Below are 21,837 nucleotides of genomic sequence, written 5' to 3' on the forward strand. Positions count from 1 at the left end.
TACAACTGACGCCCTATCGCTGATTTTCGACAAAATGCGTTTTACTCGGTGTTATAGCGCTTTCCCTAGAAGCCCCGTGAACGGTGAAACATTTGATCTTTGACCTGACCTGTGACGTCATCGGTGACCCCGAGGTCAATGAAATTTGGTTTCCTTCGACAAATTTGACAGGGCTATCGAACGCCGTTTGAATTTTCTGGATCCGTCCAGTAGTTTCGGAGATACGGGGGGGGGGGGGCAAAAATGCCCCCCCCCCCCCACCGCGCGGAAGGTGGCCGGGAGGCCCACCGCCTGCCGGGTCAATGCTAGTTGCTTAAAATATTTTTTCGCATTTTTCCCTATCCGCTGTTTTCCCGTGACGACGTGTTATAAACTTGGTAGGCTCGAAATTGTTATTCATGGGCGCAAAATGACCTTGTAGTCGGCGCGCCCTTAACCCGCGCCCCAGTGTCAGTCTGGATTTTCCACGACCTGGTGTGGGGGGTGTTTGAACACCCCCCCCCCCCTTCTAACTCGGCTCCTGGGCCACGTAGCGATACGCGGTAAGCGGCAATCGAAAGAACATCCAAAATAAGGACGAAAACACCTCGGTCATTTTTTGGGTCAGGTCAAAGGTCAGGTCACCAGATGTCACCAAAGGTAAAATGTTGACTATTTCAACATTTTGGAAATTGCCAACGGCTATCACGGGAACCGATAGAGCTACAGCGCCGCGGAAAAGCGCATTCGATAGCCCTTTTACAGACCTTTCTGAGTAATGTTCTCAGATTTGACCTCAGGTCAACGGTTTATCCTCACAGGGCAAAAACTCCAAAAATAGCCGTTTTTACGAAAATCGTTTTTTGGCGATAACTTTTGACTCAAAAGAGCCAGGACATTTACTTTTGCCAGCATCGTGTTCCTCTCTTCGAGACGCGTCGATTGTCGAATGAACTATAAGTTGACCTTGAAAGGTCAACTTGAAAATTTGACCTCAGGTCAAGGTCATGACCTGACCGGAAAAGGTCATGTTGCATATCAGTCGATCCGCAACGTCGAGCCGAACACATCTAAGGCGTTTTCAGCGCTCTAGCACGCCTCTATCAGAAGTTATTAGCGAAAAACTGTTAGATTCTGTTCGTGACCTGAGATGACCTCGGGGACATAACGAGGGGTCACAGTTGCCATTTTCCGGTTCAGTGTGTCAATTTTACCTACATCTCGATGTTTAAGAGTGTCTAGAATGGCGTTCGTGCAAAACAGTCGCTTTTCAATTTTCTCCTATTGACTTAAAGGTAGTGTGCCAGCTTTCCTGGACCGTATGGAGTTAATGGCCCAGATAAGGAGAACCGGATTTTTAGAACTTATCCATACCCTCAAAACTCATGGAAACGTCTTAAAGGTAGTGTGCCAGCTTTCCTGGACCGTATGGAGTTAATGGCCCAGATAAGGAGAACCGGATTTTTAGAACTTATCCATACCTTTAAAACTCATGGAAACGTCTTAAATTCTTCAAATTTTGAGTACCCCAGTGCGAAATTCGCCCCGACGGGTTGTCGGTCGTACCCCAACCACATTTCACACCAATATGAACAATAAATGCACAGACTGAAATCCCTATTACTGATATGCTCATCCAATCAAGTTTCGATAAACCCGTTCATCATCATCTCCTGCGGTTTCGAACACGCCTGTTAGGTGGTGCGGTAGACCGCGCCCAAAGCCAGGGCCCCGGTAACGTGAGGTAGCCGAGTCGGGGCAGCGTGCGCTGACCCAAGCCGGGGCCGCGCGTCCTCCCGGTGTCATGTGATAGCCTGGGGCTGCCCGCGGGGATGCGGTAGACCGCGCCCAAAGCTGCGGCCCCGGCTTGGGTCAGCGCACGCTGCCCCGACTCGGCTACCTCACGTTACCGGGGCCCTGGCTTTGGGCGCGGCTTCTGCTCATACTTTGTGGTGCGGTGGTGGTGCGTCGGGCCTTGCGCTCTGACTTCGGCCAAGAAAAATGCGTCAGATGATCATTGTCATTTCTGCCACTTGCGTGTGGTGAAATGGGGTCATAACTTAAGAGACGGCTTTTTCATATCAATTATTTTACATAAAATCATATTTCAAACCATAAATAATGTTCGACAACCAAATAAAAGAAACAATACCAATACAGGCTTACAGTTTAAGGCTCGACATTGTGTTGTCTACGATTACACAGCTGATAACTCATTCCCGTACGTCGTAACTCTATAATGACCTTTGCTTATTGTCACATGTGCGCCGCATTCGCGATTGTTGCCGACGCCTGTTTGCAGGTCGGCCCACTACAGTTGTTATACATATAGAAAAACCGATAAACTTTTAGGCGAAAAAGGCACTATTCCAGGCCCATTTTTGATTTTTTTTTTGCGATATTAGGTAAAAACAGAAGCTTCTTATCCTAGGAAAAATAAAATGGGAAATCTTTCAAAGGTGGCACACTACCTTTAAAATGGAGAGGCCGCAAAATTGACCTGACCTTAGGTCACCGATATCAAAATTCCGAGATATACATTGTATAGATACTGTTACCCTCATCAATCGCTGAAGGTTTCAAAGTGATCGGTCACTCGGTGTAGCTATGGCAGACATAGTGACCTGGTGACCTGACCTTGAATGACCTTGGTCTGAAATTTTCACAACATGTGTAGAATTGATGTATGATAAGGTGTACCAAAAACGGCGGCGCTCCGCACCGCCATTTTTGAAATATCTACGAAAAAAACGGAGGGCGGGGGTGTTCAACCCCCCCCCCCCCCACACACACACACACTGGGGCGCGGGCCCCAATAAACAAACGAAATTGCTATTCACCTGACGCTCTATTCGTCTCAATAACTCTGCTGGACGCTGGGCTGTTACACGACTAACAACCCCTTCTCGTGTGTTTGTGTCTGTTACAGTGCCGCTGGTGGGTCTGTGCACCAGTCCGCTCTCGCTGGTGCTGGAGCTGGCTCCGATGGGCGCTCTGGACACCACTCTGGCGCACTACCGGCGTTCGGGCGCCCGGCTGCCGCCATCGGCCATACAGGGCGTCCTGCTGCAGGTCAGAGACGGGCCACGGGGTTATAGGATTGCCAGTGCCACCGATGCCATACAGGGCGTCCTGCTGCAGGTCAGGGACGGGTCACGGGGGTATAGGATCGCCAGTGCGTCCTCGACCATACAGGGCGTCCTACTGCTGGTCTGAGGAGAACCACTGAAGGGTCATGGGGGTGCCAGGACTGCCGTCTTCGGCCATACAGGGCGTCTTCTGCAGGTCACGAACGGTTACTGCAATTTCATGGGTGTCCAATCATGACCATGGGTCCATCAGGCGAGGGTGATGAAGAGTTAGTGCCGACCTACGCTCCCGGCCATACAAGGAATCCTGCAGCTTCAGGGCAGGGACGGGTCACGCTGGGAGCTTCTTCTATCAGTTTTTATTTTCCTTGTCGCCTATTCCGTGGACTCCGATTGTTTCTGTGCGAGGCCGGCCGCTGAACCTGTGTTTCTCTGCCCCGCCACCAGGTGGCCAAGGCACTGGAGTACCTGCACCAGCAGCACATCATCTACCGCGACCTCAAATCTGAGAACGTGCTGGTCTGGTCGCTGCCGTCACCGTTCCAGCGGCAGCACGTGCCCGTCGAGGTCAAACTGGCCGACTATGGTGAGCGGGGCTGGGGAGAGGGGCGGAGAGAGGCCGGGGAGAGGGGAGGGGAGGACTGGGAAGGCTGAAAGAGGAGGCAATGGAACTTGAAAGGCCTGGAGGGGCCGGAAAGGTCTGGGGATGGTTGTGGGATGGGTGGTCTACCATGAAGCATTAAATGCTGAAATTGACCTCTTCAAGTTTCATCTGTCAACATTTTATGTAACGCTGCAGATATATGCATACAAATGTTTGTAAGAATTGAGTATAGATACTTCCAATAGCAGCATTGCGAGCACATTAGAATAAAGATTTCCGGCGTTCCCCGCCTACGCCTAGCAGTGCTGTGAATGTCAGCTGCCCCCGCTGTGTATCCCGCCGGTGTTTGAGGTCCGTGCAAACACCCTTACCCTCTCCGTCCGCCCGTAGGGATCAGCCGGTCCACCCTGCCTGCCGGCACCAAAGGCTTCGCCGGCACCGAGGGCTTCATGGCGCCGGAGATCATGCGCTACAACGGGGAGGAGGAGTACACGGAAAAGGTCAGTGCAGGGACGCCAGAGTGGAGTACGGAAAAGATTAGTACAGGGACGATAAAGTGGGGCATAGTGCTATACTGAAAAAGGTGGTATAAGTCATGTGTGAGACATTGGTGCAAAGAATAAACCCTAATAATCAAACAAGTGTGCACAAAGGCGTGCGTATAGATGGTGGTTACAAGACAGTGGACATCAGCAGACGAGGATCATATTGATGCATGGCAAAATGGGCACAATGACTGAATGCAGTGAATCAATTGCTGTGAAAAAGTCGGATTAATGGCGGCGGTGGGTCTTTCCGATGATGGTCCAGATGGTTTCGATAGCGAGTATATTACTGTGTTTTCGTCGTCCTAGCAGATTGATTTGATTCCTGTTTGCTCTGACCTCTGCCCAATGCGCACTCCGTCCGCAGGTGGACTGTTTTTCGTTCGGGATGTTCCTGTACGAGCTGATCTCGCTGCACCCGCCGTTCGAGGGCTACGAGTCGGTCAAGGAGCACATCCTGGAGGGACGCCGGCCGCCGCTCACCATCAAGGTACGCCCGGGGGCGCCGGGGTGCCAGAGCAGACCGGGGCGCCGGGACGCCCAAACAGACGGGGGCTCCGGGACACCAGAAGCCCGGGACGCCAGGACACCTAAACAGGCGGGGTCATGGGGACACAGCGCCAGGCCGGGGGCGCAGTAACTGTGGGGCACAGCGACCCAGCGCCAGGTGCTTCGACCTGGTGTGTACCCGGACACGGCAACACCTTGACACAATTATACCAGCAGCGGGGCGCTTGGACCCAACGGTTGGGTCAGCTCGAGTCAATAATAGCCTGGATCGAGCTAGTAAGCCCGACTGCAGTGAGTTATAAACATATAAACACCTTCGAGTGGGCAGATCGGGGCTAGGTTTTGTATTGGTTCTGCTACAATAACAAAGCTTTTGACCTAGAACGTCTTCTATCTTGCCAGGGTCACTGGGCAGCATTGGCGTCTCTAAAGGGTGAACTGGGTTTAATCCAGATCACTGAGTCACCCGTCCATCCTTTAAAGCTGTCTGATCGCAGTTTTTACTTGCGACGGAATCGGTGCAGATTTAAAATTGTCCTTAATCCACAGCTTTACTCTAGGTTCTTTTGCTGTAGTCTAGCTCGGACGTTGACCTGTCCGATGAACTTCAACCTGCCTTCGTCAAAAGCTGTTTTATGTTTCGCCAGCTATACTTTTTCGATCTTTTATGGAACGGTCAGCGACCACCAGTCGACCAGTACGAAGCGGCGGGTCTCAATTAGCACTCGCAGCGCCGAACGTGCACTGTTGCCATGCTGTTCAGGGATTGATTCCATCAAACAAAACACATACTGCTGCTGCTATGGAGGGCTGAAACGAACGAGTTATCGTTAGATTGATTCGAAGTGTCAATTAGTATTGGTCAGTTGTATTGGTAACCCGATCCCGAATCATTCTTTGTGGTTGAGTCTTTGTCGCTCCGGTGAATCCATCAGTTAACGAACGAGTTGGAAGTTCTTAGCACACTATCGTTAGGTACCAGTATCCGTCTATCCAAGTCTCTTTAACAATGCCCGTCGGGCGTCTTTCGAATGACACTCTGAAATGTGACTCCAATGGCATAGCAACCACTGTGTATTTCATTTTTATCTTCATCTTCAACTTCTCGTTACCGGGACAAGAGGCATGGTGTCCTGTATGGCCCGTTCTCGCCGATTTCCTTAAGTTCAATCTGCTCTCAGTCGGTAGCAGGAATGGAGTACCAGATCGACTCCCAGCACGCATCCAGCCTGTTCTTAAAGACGTTGACTGAGGGTGAACAACATCTGCGGGAAGTCTGCTCTAACCACTAATACACCGTACAGAGAAGGGACATTTTATGTGCGGAAATGCTGAAAGATCCAAAAACAGAAGGGATTTTGGGGGATCAGAAGTTCCCACCCCTTCCGACTGAATGTCGTTCTTCTGCGCCTTCGCTTCTTCGCTGCGAACGCTGCTCTGCGCCTCCTGACCACCCTGCTGCTCTCCCCGCAGGAGGCCAGCACGGCCACCTACCTGCTGGACGTGATGGTGCTGTGCTGGGACCAGCAGCCGCGCTCGCGGCCCTCGGCCAGCCAGCTGGTGAGCACGGCGGCGGCGCCGGAGTTGACTCAGCTGCGGGACGTGGTACCGCTGGAGCAGCCGCTGGCGGCGCTCACCGCCTCGGCGCTCACTGTCACAGGTCAGTACAGGTGGTGGTGGGGTGATGGGTCATTGCTGGGTCACTGGATGGGGTGACAGGGCAGTGTGACAGGCCAGTGGCTGGGTGAAGGGTCACGTGGGTAGGTCAGTGACCGGGTCAGTGGACATAGATATTTGGTGCTGCGATATTGTGCGTCGTGTAATGTATTTATGAGTAGAAGTAGTTAGCCGAATAGTGTACGTTTAGCAGCTGTGTTGACTGTAGTGTCTAGTGGGAGTTTTGACTATTATCTGTCTCGCAGGCGGCGCGGAGCACCAGGTGTGGGTGGTTCTCTGTCTGGTGTCACAGTGCTGTCTGACTGTGTTTTACAGGCGGCGCGGAGCACCAGTTGTGGGTGGCTCTCTGTCTGGTGTTACAGTGTTGTCTGACTGTGTTTTACAGGCGGCGCGGAGCACCAGGTGTGGGTGGCTCGCAGCGGCTGCCTGCCGTACGTGCTCTCCTGTCTGGTGTCACAGTGTTGTCTGTGTTGTTTTACAGGCGGCGCGGAGCACCAGGTGTGGGTGGCTCGCAGCGGCTGCCTGCTGGACGTGCTCTCCTGTCTGGTGTCACGGTGTTGTTTGTGCTGTGTTTTACAGGCGGCGCGGAGCACCAGGTGTGGGTGGCTCGCTGTCTGGTGTGACAGTGTTGTCTGTCTGTTCTGTTTTACAGGCGGCACGGAGCACCAGGTGTGGGTGTTTCTTTGTATGGTGTGACAGTGTTGTCTGTGTTGTTTTACAGGCGGCGCGGAGCACCAGGTGTGGGTGGCTCTCTGTCTGGTGTTACAGTGTTGTCTGTGTTGTTTTACAGGCGGCGCGGAGCACCAGGTGTGGGTGGCTCTCTGTCTGGTTACGGAGCGAGCGAAGCGAGCGGAGTCTTTCCTTAGATTAACGGAAATTTCTGAGTATGAGCGGCCGGCCGGCCGGCCGGCCGGCCGTGCGGACGCTTTTGCGAGGCTTATATCTCAGCAACCACTTGACCGATTTACATGCGGTAATTTTTGTAGGGTAGCTTCATTCCTTCTACCAAGTATTGGACTATTCCCGATGCATGTGGGTGACCCCTGACGCACGTGCCACGTGCAAAACGAAGAGGTGTCAGTTTTGCAATTGTTGCAATATCTCGGTAACTACTTGGCCGATTGCGCTCAAAGTTGGCATGTAGGTAGGCACCCACTAGGCACTGCATATCCATGTGCCAGAGTTGGGGTGCTGCTGCACGTGCGCACGTGCAGGGGTCGTTTCCAGATCTCGAGAACGGCTCGACCGATTGCGCTCAAATTTGGTACACAGTTTGGGACCGGTTAGTAGGGTGCCGTGCACAAGTCAGTTGGGACCCATTTTGCACGTGCGCACGTGCAGGGTGCCGTTTCCAGATCTCGAGAACGGCTGGGCCGATTGTGCCCAAATTTGGCACATCGCTAGAGACCGGTTAGTAGGGTGCCGTGCATAACTCAGTTGGAGGTACCCCCTCGAAATTCCGCACGTGCAAGGCTCACCCTCTCGCTCGCTCCGTTAGTCGCCCCAAAAGGCGTTATACTGGTGTTACAGTGTTGTCTGACTGTGTTTTACAGGCGGCGCGGAGCACCAGGTGTGGGTGGCTCTCTGTCTGGTGTCACAGTGTTGTCTGTGCTGTTTTACAGGCGGCGCGGAGCACCAGGTGTGGGTGGCTCTCTGTCTGGTGTTACAGTGTTGTCTGTGTTGTTTTACAGGCGGCGCGGAGCACCAGGTGTGGGTGGCTCGCAGCGGCTGCCTGCTGGACGTGCTCTCCTGTCGGCAGCAGCAGGCTGTCGACTGCCACAGTCTGCTGCTGCCCCAGCCGGCCACTGCCACCGCCGTGGTGGGCGAGAGTGTCTGGGTCGGGGACAGCCGCGGACAAATCAGGGGATACTGGTGAGTTGTACCCATCATCGGGAGATTCTCGTCAGTTGTGGTACACTTACTGACCTCGGGACATAGTTCAGTGAAGATAGGCTATTGCAGACGTTCCCCGTTTATCCAGGCAGCCATCCATAACGCGATTAAGAAGTGAGCAGGAATGTTCTGTTATTTGAACCTAACTTTGTGTCCCACGCTTAACTACGGAGATCCAAACTACGGAGGAACTACGGAAACTACGGAGATCAAAGTCGGCTGGAATGTGTATTTTGACAAATATTTAAGCTGAATTGAGGTTCGCTGGAGTTTGTCTCAAATTTTAACCCGCGCCCCGTAGGGCTACCGGCGGACCCTACCACCCGTGGGGGGGGGGGGGCGTTTCGCCCCCCCCCTAAGATCTCGGAAATTTACCGGCCGATTTTCAAAATTCAAACGGCGTTCGATAGCCCCACCGGGGAACTACCTTGTGACCAAATTTCATTGACCTAGGTCAAACTGATGACGTCACAGGTCAGGTCAAAGGTCAGATTTTCACCGTTCACAGGCATTTCAAGAAATGTGTTGTGAAATCGAGAAAATTGGTAAGTTATTGAAAACCATCGATGGAACATTGTTCGTGAAACACATACTTCGCTATCTGAGGTCACTAACACCAGGTCAGGTCACAGAGGTCAGGTCACTGGGGGGTCACAATATGAAAGTGTCGTGTGATACATGTTTTATGGTTCATTTTACATGACAAATGCGATTATGTGGGTCAGGCAGCTTTTGGGGCCAGCTTAGGTCACGTTTTGGTGAAGGTCAGGTCAAATTAGGTCAAATTTCAAAGTTGATATTTTTGCATAAAATGGGTATCCATTCGATGCAGCTCGTCACGGGGAGTCCAATGGTGGTCTTTGTTTTTCCCTACGTGGTCTAGAATTGCCAAAAATTGAGTTTGAAAATTTGACGTCATCATTTTTGAACAGTTTTTTTTTTTTTCGCTATAACTTGGCCAAGAAACGAGATATCAATCTGAAATTTGGTATGTAGATAGAAGACGGTAGGTACTTTCACTTATATTCCGTTTTTTTTTTTTCGAAACTCAAAAAACTCCTTTGGATTTTTTGGCTAATATATCCAAAAAATTGCATTTTTATTTTTTTTTGGGTCAAAACTCAAAAATTTCAAAAATCCGAGATAGCAGTTTTGTAGCCCTGTCAATTTTACACCTTTAATGTCGCGATCATTTTTCTGTATCTTCAAAACTGTAGGCCTGACAGCTCTTCTCGTGAAGGTCTTTTCGGTCGAAAATGGCAGAATATGACGTAATTCTGACGTCATTTGTGGCCAACCTATCATAGACTTTGGAAGATTTTTGTCACAATGTGTAAAATTGATGCCCGGAGGGGTCCTGAAAGTTTGGTGGCGATATCTCCAGCCGTTTAGGAGATATCGACGGAAAAGGACAGGGGGGGGGGCGTTCCCCCACCCCCACCCCTTCGGGGCGCGGGTTGACAATTTCCAACTCTCTATCTTCCTGCAGCTTCCTTATCTAAAGTCGTTTGACATCTATGGTGTCGTTGTTCGTAGCATGTTGCTGGTGACCTTGCGTTCACCCCCGTGACCACTCCCTCCCTCCCTTCCACAGTCCCACCACGTTCGAGGAGGTGTTTCAGTACACGCTGGAGCCGGACAGCGGAGAGCCGGCCGCCGTGCGGGACATCTGTCCGCTGACTCCCATCGACAGGGTGGCCGTCTCGCTGGCCAACGGTCGGCTGTTCATCACCAGGTCAGAGACTCGGACTGTCGGTGGGCGTGTGGGCTAAGGAGGGGAGGTGCTAAGGTGTACTAAGGTGTGCTTAAGGGCGTGTGCTAGGGGAGGGGATGACGCTACCGGTATTCGATGGTTTGTGTTGTCAGTTGGTCTGTTAGCGGCTGGACGTTATATCAGCTGCTGAGACTGTTTCATTTTCATTGGAACAATGAATGACGTTGTTCTCCATTCTTCAGTTTTCATTAGCGTTCGCGTTATGGTCTCAGTTTTGGCCGTCTGGTGACATAACTACCTAGTGCCAATTGTCCACTGGTCTGTCAATGAGCGGTCACTTTGCTGTCACATTGCCGCGAAAAGTCCATCTGACACCGCTCGATGCCCCATCCTCCAGGTCGGACGTGCTGCCCAACAGCCCCACCCGCGGCGAGGGCAGTTTCGTGATGACGGAGCTGGGCACCCTCGGCGGCCGGCTGCACTGCGTCCGGGCCGTCTTCTCTGCCGACAACAGGTAACCCAAAACCCGGCACCACCCGCACCGCGGGTCGACGCCTTAACCGATCGCGCCACCAGGGTCGCAACAGTATAGCACTAGCCAGCGCTGCGTATGACCTCTGACATGCCTCGCTCTCTCCACTAGTTAGTGCCGGACTGACCTCTGACCGCTGACCGCTGACCTCCGTCCCCTGACCGCTGACTTCTGACTGCTTTTGTGACCTCTGGCCACCCCCCCCCCCCCCCCGACTCTCCACAGGCGCTGTGAGATCTGGTGCGGCCAGAGCGGCGGCGCAGTCTCTGTGTTCACGCTGGAGGACCAGGTGGTGGTGTCTCAGGAGGCCATCAACCACTACGAGCCGCCCATACCCAACATCGACGTGCTGCGCCTGCTGTCGCCCGCCGAGTCACAGGTTAGTACTGAGAGCCGACCGACTCCGACGGTCGAGTCTCAGGTCAGTACCGAGAACCGACCGTCGGTCGAGTCTCAGGTCAGTACCGAGAACGACCGACGCTCTAGTCACAGGTCTGTTGCAGAGAGCGGACTGTCGCCCGCCGAGTCACAGGTCAGTACCGACAGCGGACCGACTCCGACGGTCGAGTCCCAGGTCAGTACTGAGAGCGGAGGACGGCGATGGAACACTGACTGCAGACGGGACACGAACGCTATATGTGCAATTATCAGCAGGAATACATATCTCCACTAATTGTGAATCAATTGTTATTCGGAAATTCCTAATGTGATATTTGCAAGTAACATGTCAGCAAAATTATTTAAGGTAATGATTATACATACGCTGAGAATATCGAATCGATATAGTCTCTGAAAATTTCAGTGACAATCAATCACATCAGAACCTCATTTCCATTACAGAAGCATTACACTGACTCGACGTAACTCTTACGATAGTTATCTTCTTCATTTGATTACTTTTGAGGTTGTGACTAACCGGATCCTGGCGTCTTTCAGAGTATTGAGAAAAAGTTGTAAGCGATTGGATTTGCTTTTAGTGAAATAAATTGATAAATTATTGTCAAGTTTCAGACATCAAAACCCAAAGCGACATTATTTCTTGAAAGTTTATAAGTTGCTTTATGTCACTGAAACTTGTGTGTGTCTTGCTTTTGTTCGAGCTACTTGATATAGAATATGAAGTCATCAAGGTAGTTATGTTAAGTGGCTTTAGTTGCGAAATATCCCCCCCCCCCGGAGTTTGTTTAGCTGTCTAGATGTAGCTGTAAGCGCTGCATTTCTTATTTCCTAGAGGTTGGTGCATTGTCGGCAATATGTTACCGTTCAAAGTCGAATTTATATCTAAGAAAGTCTGGCTCTGGAGGAGGTACGCAAACATATCTTCTAAGCAGTATGCAAGATGAACTAGATGTCATCTGCAATAGTTTGTTTGCCCGGCGTCATTTGCGATAGTACTGTTGCAGCCCACGCCTCTCCTCCCTGAATTTGCGACAAATCTATCTCCGATGTGCAGTGGCAGACGGCACGACTCGGGGCCACAATGGTGCTGAACTTTACACGGACCGGTGAAAAGAGAACTTTTAATTAATTTTCTTGCTCTGTGTGGGCGCGGCCGCCGCGGACTGTGGATAGCTGGCTGGCAGTAGACTATCCTAACCGCCCGGCCTGCGCCCAGACTGGCAAAGATAACATCTGGCAATGTCTGTCTGATGCGATTTATTCTGACGTAGATGGAAGCCCAGAGTCGGTCAATCTCATCAGTTTCTTTGATTTGACTTTTGTTGAGTCTGATGAGTATGCCGGCCAGCAGTATGTGCCGGGAATGCGCTACGATAATGAATACGTCTGATGAATATCGCTTCCTCGAACATCATTTTCCGTGGGAATGGCGAATATAAGTGGGATGGTGAATTACGAGTAAGGAGGATAGATGATGTTTTATCCAAGTACCCAACTATATGGTAGACTACATGGGAGCACCAAGCTCAGGGTGTGTGTTTTGTTTTATCTGGGGATCCTCAGTTCGGGAAGTCTGACCCGAACTGAAACGTTTTTGTGGGGTCTGCTTGGCGGCATCCGAACAATCTTTGAGCAAGCGACCATTGACCATTTTTTGCTGAGTGGCCCAATCCTTGATACGATTAATTTGAGTGTCCCTGGCTCCAATGAACGGACGCCAGGGTGCGTATTATAACGTGCTGAGGCTAGTCGTAGCATAATAACTCCGCTTGCCAAAGTCTGCAGCGATTGAAGCGATTCGACTTCAGAACTCCTTTCTGCTATTGGGGACTCGTGTGACGATGGATCACAGTTAAACCACACAAACTTAGCGGTAGTTGGGAATGACCTTTTAAAGGAGGCATTAGGGCAGCATTTGAAATCACATAACGCGGCGAAAGCTTGGGTTCTTCACCCATTTTTGCGCTGGTAACTCAGGATCCCCCAAACCCTGCCTATTCTCCGAATTCTGCCATGACTGCTATGTATATCAGGAGTTTCAGCCCGTTGGGAGCGGTCGCTCGGTACACTTTGCAGCCTTCCATGCATATCGCCGCTGTATTATTCAGACTGTGGGATGTTGGGTGTCCCGTCAAAGGCGCCGAGTACACTCCCAATGCCCTGGCCATGACTAACAATCTACAGCGCCCTAATGATCCGGGTGCCGCGACTCCCAGATCAGTGCATCTCAGCCAACTTTGTGTTTTGGGCTTGATATGGGCCGGTGTGGCGAATAGCAAATCAGCCTCCGTGACCTTGTGGGTACAGCAGCTACCGGCTGTGCTGAGCGCCGCTGCTAACCTGAGTGTTGGTGTTGTGCTTGTGTACGTGTACTGCCCCTGGGTGCGCGGCGCTGACGTCAAGTGGCTGCTCCCCGGCAGGTGTCGGCCGGCCTGGAGCAGAGCATGTGGACCTACATCCACCCTGGCTGCGTGGTCTACCACTGGGACGTCACCACGCACACGATCGCCAACAAGCTCGACTGCTCCAAACTGGTGCCGGTCTCGGAGTCAATGCGCTCCATCAGTATCGACGAACACCTCAGTCCGGCAAAATGCCAGGTGAGCGACGGTGGTCCGGGTCTCAAACCGCGACTGGTGTCCCACTCCTGTCTTCTGCTAGGGTCCCATTCGCTGTGATATCCTACGCTTGCTCCCTGTTGTGATTGATCACTTTCCAACTTGTGTGCCCTACTCGGGTCACACGCTCTGGTGGTATACAGACCGAGTCTCTCGCTGTCGTCTTTTCTGTTTGAGACCTCCTCTGGTCTGTCGCTCAGTTTTCCTGCCTCTGCGCGAGTCACAGATGGTAGTGAACCAGCTCGAATGGGTACCTTTCGAACGGACAGCACACTGTCCTTTGTGGTTTAGACTGTTAGACTGCGGTCCTCTGGGGTCAGTCGATAGCGCGCCCCGATCGGACCTGCCAGTGAACGACCGGAACGGAGATCGATAGCCGGTGCCCTTCATATAACATCTGCTAACGGTGTTCTTCCGCAAACAGTGCCCGTGTAGCATGTGCGCCTGGTGTACCTGTACCCAGTGTACCACCTGGTGTTACATATCTATCAATAGGAAAACGCAATTCTGACGAATAGTGTTTGTCTGATTGAAACAACCTGCGGTTATATGTAATGGCATTCTGGTGTTACCGTCTGTTATCTGACCCTCCCCCTACCCCCAGGTCACCGCTCTATCCGTGCTCGGCTCGGAGCTGTACCTGGTGTGTAGATCTGACCTACCCCTCCCTGTTCAGGTGACCGCGCTGTCCGTGCTCGGCTCGGAGCTGTACCTGGGCACCGCCTGGGGCTGCGTGGTGGTGGCCGCCGCCGCCACCATGCTCCCCATCACCGTGTTCCGGCCGCACGAGGAGGAGGTGCGCGCCATCGTCCCGCTGCTACCGCCGCCGCCCGCCCTCCCCACCGCCGCCTCCACCCCCACGGCCGGGGCGGACGGAGACTCAGAGGCCGACTCGGACTGTGAGACGGCCGGCAGGGGACTGGTCACCGTGGGCAGGGGCTACCGCTCGCTGGTCAGCCGGTTCTGCCCGGCCGCCGGCGCCGCGCCCTACGAACTGTCGGCGCGCAGGTCGGTGTACACGCTGCTGTGGCAGCCCCACTGCTGGGTGGTGGACTAGTGGGGAGATGCAGCAACAGTCATCTGCGGTGCGTTCATTAGTGGATCGTGGACTACTTAGGCGCTGATATGGCCGTGAAGCTAGCAGCAGTCTCGGCACTGCTGAACTGTGAGTCAGGCGGCGCTGGACGGGGCCGATTAACCGGGTCCGGTCGCCCAGTGGCTCCTCAGGGGAGATAGAAATGTCGGCGGCTGCAACCATTCTGTGATATGGACCCTGCCGGCCGCGGTGCGGAGATTCAGTGTACAGATGTTGTTCTGATGCCTAGTGTATATAGGTGGAATGACTGATAGCCGAGGGAAATTTTAAGACCAATTTAAACTCAGTCGATCAGTCAGTCTTGGACAGCTGTAGGACTGATCGATTTTTTCCAGAAGTGCTGCATTAAAACCGTAGAGTGCACTTGTTGGCGTCGCTCGAGGTACCGCATGCGTACCGAACGTACCAGGTACCCCGGTACTGGAAGCACGGTGAGCCAGACGCCACGCGGAAAGATCCGATGGGGTTGTGTCGCAGATACCAAAGAGACACTAGTCACTACACATGTGACGCAGTGAGGTTATAGAGGGAAGCGTTCGACAGAGAGCGGTTTTATCGCCCGGTCCGCAGTGTTTCAACTGCCCAGGGTAAAGTCGGTAACAGATTTTCGGACGATTTGATAGCGTTGGTCAAATGTTTTTGGTCGGTTTTGATAGCGCTTGTCGGATGTTTTCAGTTGAATTTGATGTGAACGGCTAGTGACTGTTCGGCGTCTGATATTAACTTTGTGATATTAAGTGTTGTCATCACATGGACTTGAATGGAATAGTTTCAGCACATCTCACCGATACAATAAGTATTATATTGTTGTGTGTGATAGTAGTTGTGTTATGTGCCGTAAGTTATTTGGCTAGGTTTTGTATCTGGTAAAACTGCACGGTGTTTTTTATTTGAACAGTATGGGCTATTGTAACTGCATATTGCAGGTTTTCATGTCAACTATTAAACAGTGCTATCGGCTCTCTTCAACACTGTATTGATAGTCACCGATTTTAGCGAACATTTATCCTTGGTTTGATGTTGAATGTATAGTTGTTTCATTATTTCTCATTCGAAGGACATCCGCTCACTAAGACAAGTGTCGCTCCAATTCACGGTCGCACGGTTTTGTTGAATGTCGCTGTGTTGAACTAGCTCTGATTCCTTTCACTGACTGTTTGACTCTGTTGAGTGGTCTGAATGGGCTTCTACCGTTTCCTCTCTCTCTCTGCACTGCGTCATATGTAATAAACACCGCACTTCTCAGAGCCGCGGAGAACACCACTGAGTCTCTTTGTGGCACGTCTGAGTGTTTCGAAAGGAGTTTTGAACAACCCTTGTAACGAACGAAAGACAAACTAGACTAGAAAGCTACAGAAATACACGGCGAAACGTGAGACCGACTGGTTGGGTGCTGGAAGTTCGGGGCAGTTTGTCCGATCCACTAATTTGGTTAATTTCAGACGTATTGTTGTCTCGCAGCACGCACCTTCTACAGACCTTCGCAAATACATTCCGAGCAGCGGAATGGGAAGCCTGACGAGCTCTGGCGTCTTTATCCTCTCGAATCCGTGCCAATTCACCCTTTATCTTCGGGTATCGATCTTGGACCCCGGGACAGGCCTTTGTCGCTGGATCAGTGACTGACATATGTCTCCAAGGAGCCTAAAGTTGATGCGTGGGCCGAGGTCCTGATTGATATCCGTTTCGCCCGTGTGCTGGATTCAATAGAGGGATTCCCTGGTAGATATGTTGAGGCGAGGTGTGTGATCCATTGCTGTTTGCTGCGACCGAGGTTGAACTGTACACAGTCAGCCTGACCTGAAGTTGTGATACAAACGGATAAATTTCTCCTACATATCCCATGTTTCCCAGTCTTTGAATCGAATATAAATAACACTCTTCGCTTGTTAGTCGTGTCGTGTTAGTTCGTGTTCACTTGCTAGAGCAAAACAGATTAACTTTTTGCTCGCTAGCGGATATGTGAATTACGGAAAATCAGAAATGGGGTGCTTGCATGTGTACCGCAGTTTGGCCTAATCTCTAATGACCTTTACGCGTTGTAATAAGCGTCCTTTGGTTATCGTTTGACTAAATCCCGCTCATATACCTAATGGCGGAATGTTTGTGGGTGCATGGCTAGCCCAGCTGCAGATCTATATCCCTAGCCCAGCTTTACAGTCTACTGCAGTGTGGCTTCAGGACTGTCATCCCCACCGCACTGCTCGCACTCGCACCGTGCATCATGCAGAGTCTTGTTCGCGGATTGAACTTGACGCAAAAAGCTAGCGGCACCACCATCGGAGGGATCTGTGTCCCCCGTGTCCTGTGTCCTGTGTCCTGGTGTGACCTGTTGAGAACCGAACCATCGACCGCTGAATCGTGAGACGAGCGTCTTCACCACGGACCCAACCAGCGCCATGGCCGTGGAATTTCACTAAGGCGTTCCCTTTAACCCTCCTTCCTTCAGTATCAGTTCCTCCTTGCCTCAGTGATAGGCACCCCACAGAGATAACCACCTAAAACCTCGCACGTGTATTCTCGCAAGTTCACAGAGAACATACACATATACGATAAGGACTATCCCATGCTCAGATCACATTGACGTACACCGAGGACTGAATGCGTCCTGTACTGCGGCCGGCCCGGGGGTGTCGGGGCGGTGACCCACCCAGTACCCACCCGCGGCCGCCGGTGCCAGTACGAAAATAGCCGCACGCAGGCGGCGCCGCGCAGCGTGCACATTGCTGTTGGACAATAAATATGTAACGGTGCTCCCGAACGCGGCAGGTACGGCCGCCGACGCAACACTGCCCTGTGCTACATGCAAATGAATTGACTAAATGGGCGCCGGCCGGGGACTAAGCAGGCCGGCGCGCGCGCCGCGCCGCGCCACGCCGCAGTGCGCCGCGATGCCAGCAGAGGAGAACAGCATGAACACAAACCCATTTGTACACTCTTCTCAAATGCGCGGAATGCGAGGCGACACGGCAATTACTATATAGAGCATGATTCAAGCGCAAACAACGATTATTCACTTTTCTTTGGATCGAGCGCGGGTCGAAACGGCCCGCAAAGCGTCACACAGCGATAGCCAATCAGCGATCACCTGTGAGCGGTGTCGGCCAATCAACAGTCAGCGGTGAGCGGCGCCGACCAATCACAAGCTTACACGGCCGACAGCTCGGTGCCAAAGTCTTTCACGAGCGCACGAAGCCTGGCGATTTCTCGACTGGCTGACGTCATGTCCTGCTGCAGCTTCATCTCGTTCGCCTTCAGCTTCTTGATGTCCCTCTGGCATGTCTGTAGGACAGAGAAACAGCAGACGTTATTGCGCGTCCCGGTCCAGTTCACACACACCGACACACTATATTTTAGCGTTGTTTGTTTACAACCGTGCCCATTCCTGATACCACAGCCATGAACCCAGAATACAGAGCACCCCTGGCCTACTCTAAAACAGGCGGAAGTACCCGGAATCATTCGATACGGTACGTGATACGCCCGTAAATGCCGGGCCAGACAACACTAAAGCAGATACAGAGACACTAAATCAATTCTATGGCGCAGTCGGGCCCCTGTCATAAACCGCGACCCATCTCATGTTCCGCCATAAAGCCCGGGTCAAAACACGATAAAATGCCGCACCACGAATCAGCTCACATAACAAACCACTCTCGGGCTGTAAAAACACTCCGAACCGTACTATCCGAAGTGGCACGCTAAGCCTCAAGTGTGATATGACAGCCCGTGACAACCTGCACTTTTCCTGACAAAACACATCACAGGACAGATGTACGCGACAAAGCTGACGCCGACTTCAAATTCATACTCGAGCCCGAGATAATCCAAATTCACGCCGCATACTTACCACATTTTGCCTGAGGAGGTCGAGCTTGTCATTCTTGAGGGCGCTGACTTCAGCGCGTAGCCTCTCCATCTGTTTGACCATGTCGCTGGCGGCCGCGGCGGCCGCCGCGTCACTCGGCTCCTCGGCGCAGAACGAGCACGAGAGCCGCTTGTTCTCCGCCGATCCCATGCTCTCCATGCCCGTGTCCGAGTCGTCGTGGTAGCCGTTGCCATGGTAACCGGCCGGCTCCAGGTCCACAGAGTTGAGCGACGAGTCGTCGCTCTCCGACATAGTGATCCTGAAAACGGAGGAAATCGTGTTATGATCCATATTCAAAAACGAACACGACAGCCGCTTGTTCTCCGCTGAGCCCAGCTCTGTGACTTCAATTTCACTATTCTAATATTCAAACGTAAACCAGACGGCTGGCACCGAGCGAAAAGGTCAAGTCCCCTCGTTCTGCCGCCCGCCGAACGAGATCAGGTTGCCAAAGTTATTGGGACTGGAAGCAAGTGACGGAAGGAAGTAGCATTAAAACGTAGCACGCAGTAATATTACATGTTGTTTGTCTGTGCTGAGATGACACTTGAATTGTCGAAAACCAGGGGACCCAAAAACCTCTAGGGCCCGGCAAGAATCGCAATATCCCCAAAATCTGATACCGACAGAGCTCTTGGGCGATTCGTTACGCAATATCCACCATGACAACACAGCTGGAGTACCCTCTCTCCGTCCCTCCCACCCTGCCCCACTCCTCTCCCAGCTGTCTCGTCCCCTTACCTCTGTGTCCTGTGCGGGGTGGCGTCCGGGCTGGACGAGGCAGAGCTGCAGGTCCGGTAGCTGGACTGCTGGCTGGACACGGAGCTGAGCGTGTCCTTGTTGGAGGCGCCGGACGAGGTGCGCTTGGTGAGCGGTTTGTGCGCGCGGAACACCAGTCCGCCGTCGGCGGCCGGGCTTGGCGGCGGCCGGCGCCGGTCGTCCGGCTGGCTCTTGGAGCGCGAGGTGAGCGCCTTACGGACCGTGCTGAGCAGGCCGGACGAGGACTCGCGGGGCAGGTCAGCGCCGCTGGCCGGCGCCGGTTGCAGGCCGCAGAACTGCAGACTCCGCAGCCGTACCTCGTCCACCAGATTGGCCAGCAGAGAGGTGCGAGTCCGCATCTGTGGAGGGAGCAACTGGTTAGCGGCGAACAACATCTCAGGGTGGTAAAAACGGACCAAAAACACACCCCACCGTGGCGGACTGTGTGGGAAGTGTGCGTGGTGACGCGACAAGGGCGGTGGTAACGACACTCATAACTGCGCAGTAGGTGCGTGGGTCGTTGTCACCGAGATTGAAGCGAGGTCGTAAATTAACCACGAGTGGATAGCTCACGTCAAGTGGTTCGTTTATGGCCTGCGTTCCCAGAAATATCTCCAAAAATGGTGGATGAGCATTGGGCGCAGTAACGCCCGTGTTTCAAGTCCTAAGCAAACTGACATGCGAATAGGTGATATCTGAAGACAGCTCAAGTATGCTGCTATTTTTGTGAGGCATATATCCATGCCTCTTGAGCGTCTACAATAGCGCACTATGCAAAAATTATGCAACAAGGTCGTGGTGCCCACATGCCTGATCTGCTTGGGTCAGCCCTAATTCCTCACGCTACCTACCTCCAGTTTGGCGAACTTCTCCGCCTTGTAGCAGGCGTTCTCGGCGTTGATCAGTTTGGTGAGCAGGAACTCCCTGAGCTCGGGTCCCTTCCTGAAGACGGCGGGACTCGGCAGAGTGGGACCGAAGAACGGCACGTCGTTCCGAGCCACCACGCTCACCTTGTACCTGGGAACAGCAGAGAGAGAGAGACGGTCAGGGACAGCTCAAGGTGCGAGAGCAGACGGCGGAGCTGGCGCCGGCTAGTGGGAAATGTCCTGCGAGAGCCTTTACGTCACTGAACGAATATAGCCAACTCATATTATCGATGAGATGTGACCTATGCAGTAACGATGAGCTCTGTGTGAATGTAACATAATATCGATTATGCCTCTTCGTCGTGTCTTATCAATCATGTGTGTGTTCTCTAGCGTTTTGCGCCTGATGTGCGTTGATTGAGATTTAATGTCACAATTTGTCAGACGTGTGAAGCTCATATGATAGATCATTATGCCGTCTCGGCTCCATTCATGTGAGCTACAAATACACGGAGTTTGTCACGCGGCATCATGGATGAACGAGCTATTGCCAGCCAATAATGCTTTCATTTCACTCTTTTCACTGAATGAATACAGGCAGATATAGACAAGGCGTTTATCGGGTAGAACTCAATCATCACATTCTCCGTACGCTCATCATAAAGCATCCCACACAAGGAGTAACACGTTATACAACACCTCATTATGCCATTCACGCTACATGCGTCCCTTGACGGCCAGCAGCCAATTCATGTAACCCTCCCGCAGCGCATGCCACGCCTGATATCACTCGGGCACGCACCTTGTATTACTCGTGCAAGGGTCGATGACTTGGACCACGATGTAGGCGTGGAGGAAGTGCGAGGCGATCATCTCAGGAGCGAACGGCGTGTTCGCCTCTTGAAACACGATGGCCACAATGTCGTTACCTGCCGAGCGGAGAGAACGAAAAGTCAGAAATGCACAAGCGCAGAGAGAAAGAGACACAGACAAACACAGTCACGGCATGTTTAACACGGTGTGTTTTGGACGCGAGCCCATCAGACACCGAGCAGCGAGCACACAGGAAGACAGCCACTGCGATGGAAGATAGCTAGCGGCCTCTGCTCGGTCACGGCTGCGCAGTTTCGAAACTCCGACGGTTCCCACACATGTTACCCGCTAAGTGGCGGGTAGTGACGGTGGGGAGTGGGGAACAACACGATAACTGAGACATTCACCACGAGCTGTCACACCAACACAGGCAAAAACAATCACAACACTTTGTTCTACAGACCTCTGGGGCTCTGATGGGGTGTTGTGCTGTCCCCAGCAGCAATCAGTACCTTATCCCCATCCTTTATGCCTCTCCAGTTTAAAACACCAGCCTTCAGTAAACCCAAGTATCGAACTCCTTTACATTTACCACAAGTTTCGTGTCTATCTATGTATATCATCCCGTCCTAAGTTAACTTTTCTATTATCACGGTCTTAATCACCCATTATTTTCTCCAATCATTCCCTACTGTCGTCCCTCACCACTCACCGATATGCCGTTTCCGCTGCAGCTGCTGCGGGTCGTTCTCAGTATAGGGCAGCAGTGTGGAGACGTGCAGCATCACCTCGCGGTCCTTGAACGTGTCGTAGACAGTCTCCTCGCCGGTCTGACCGTGCTGCGTGTCCAGGCCACCCCGGTACCTGCATGAGGA

The 21,837-nt window shown here is 52.4% G+C and overlaps 2 protein-coding genes across 5 annotated transcripts in view; one reads left to right on the forward strand and one right to left on the reverse strand.

The window, feature by feature from the left end:
* Positions 1-16,034, forward strand: part of LOC122387188 (leucine-rich repeat serine/threonine-protein kinase 1-like) — a 105,321-nt gene extending 89,287 nt beyond the window's left edge. Inside the window, exons 38-48 of the mRNA XM_043377118.1 lie at positions 2,909-3,051; positions 3,516-3,654; positions 4,063-4,172; positions 4,585-4,707; positions 6,201-6,387; positions 8,096-8,276; positions 9,892-10,032; positions 10,409-10,525; positions 10,769-10,922; positions 13,363-13,542; positions 14,237-16,034. Coding sequence (XP_043233053.1) covers positions 2,909-3,051; positions 3,516-3,654; positions 4,063-4,172; positions 4,585-4,707; positions 6,201-6,387; positions 8,096-8,276; positions 9,892-10,032; positions 10,409-10,525; positions 10,769-10,922; positions 13,363-13,542; positions 14,237-14,617 — 1,856 coding nt within the window. The 3' untranslated portion in view covers positions 14,618-16,034. The remainder of the gene's footprint in view (positions 1-2,908; positions 3,052-3,515; positions 3,655-4,062; positions 4,173-4,584; positions 4,708-6,200; positions 6,388-8,095; positions 8,277-9,891; positions 10,033-10,408; positions 10,526-10,768; positions 10,923-13,362; positions 13,543-14,236) is intronic.
* A 1,121-nt stretch (positions 16,035-17,155) lies between these two features.
* The window catches only part of LOC122387189 (rap1 GTPase-activating protein 1-like), a 100,078-nt gene continuing 95,396 nt past the window's right edge, over positions 17,156-21,837 (reverse strand). For all 4 annotated transcript variants that reach the window (XM_043377119.1, XM_043377120.1, XM_043377122.1 and 1 more), the window contains 6 exons: positions 21,675-21,826; positions 20,952-21,078; positions 20,135-20,300; positions 19,266-19,642; positions 18,507-18,783; positions 17,156-17,938 (listed from right to left, as the gene is read on the reverse strand). In XM_043377119.1, the coding sequence (XP_043233054.1) occupies positions 17,804-17,938; positions 18,507-18,783; positions 19,266-19,642; positions 20,135-20,300; positions 20,952-21,078; positions 21,675-21,826 (1,234 nt within the window). In that variant the 3' untranslated portion in view covers positions 17,156-17,803. The remainder of the gene's footprint in view (positions 17,939-18,506; positions 18,784-19,265; positions 19,643-20,134; positions 20,301-20,951; positions 21,079-21,674; positions 21,827-21,837) is intronic.

Source organism: Amphibalanus amphitrite, unplaced genomic scaffold, assembly GCF_019059575.1.
Source record: "Amphibalanus amphitrite isolate SeventyFive unplaced genomic scaffold, NRLGWU_Aamphi_draft 000276F_arrow, whole genome shotgun sequence".
NCBI lineage: Eukaryota > Metazoa > Arthropoda > Thecostraca > Balanomorpha > Balanidae > Amphibalanus > Amphibalanus amphitrite.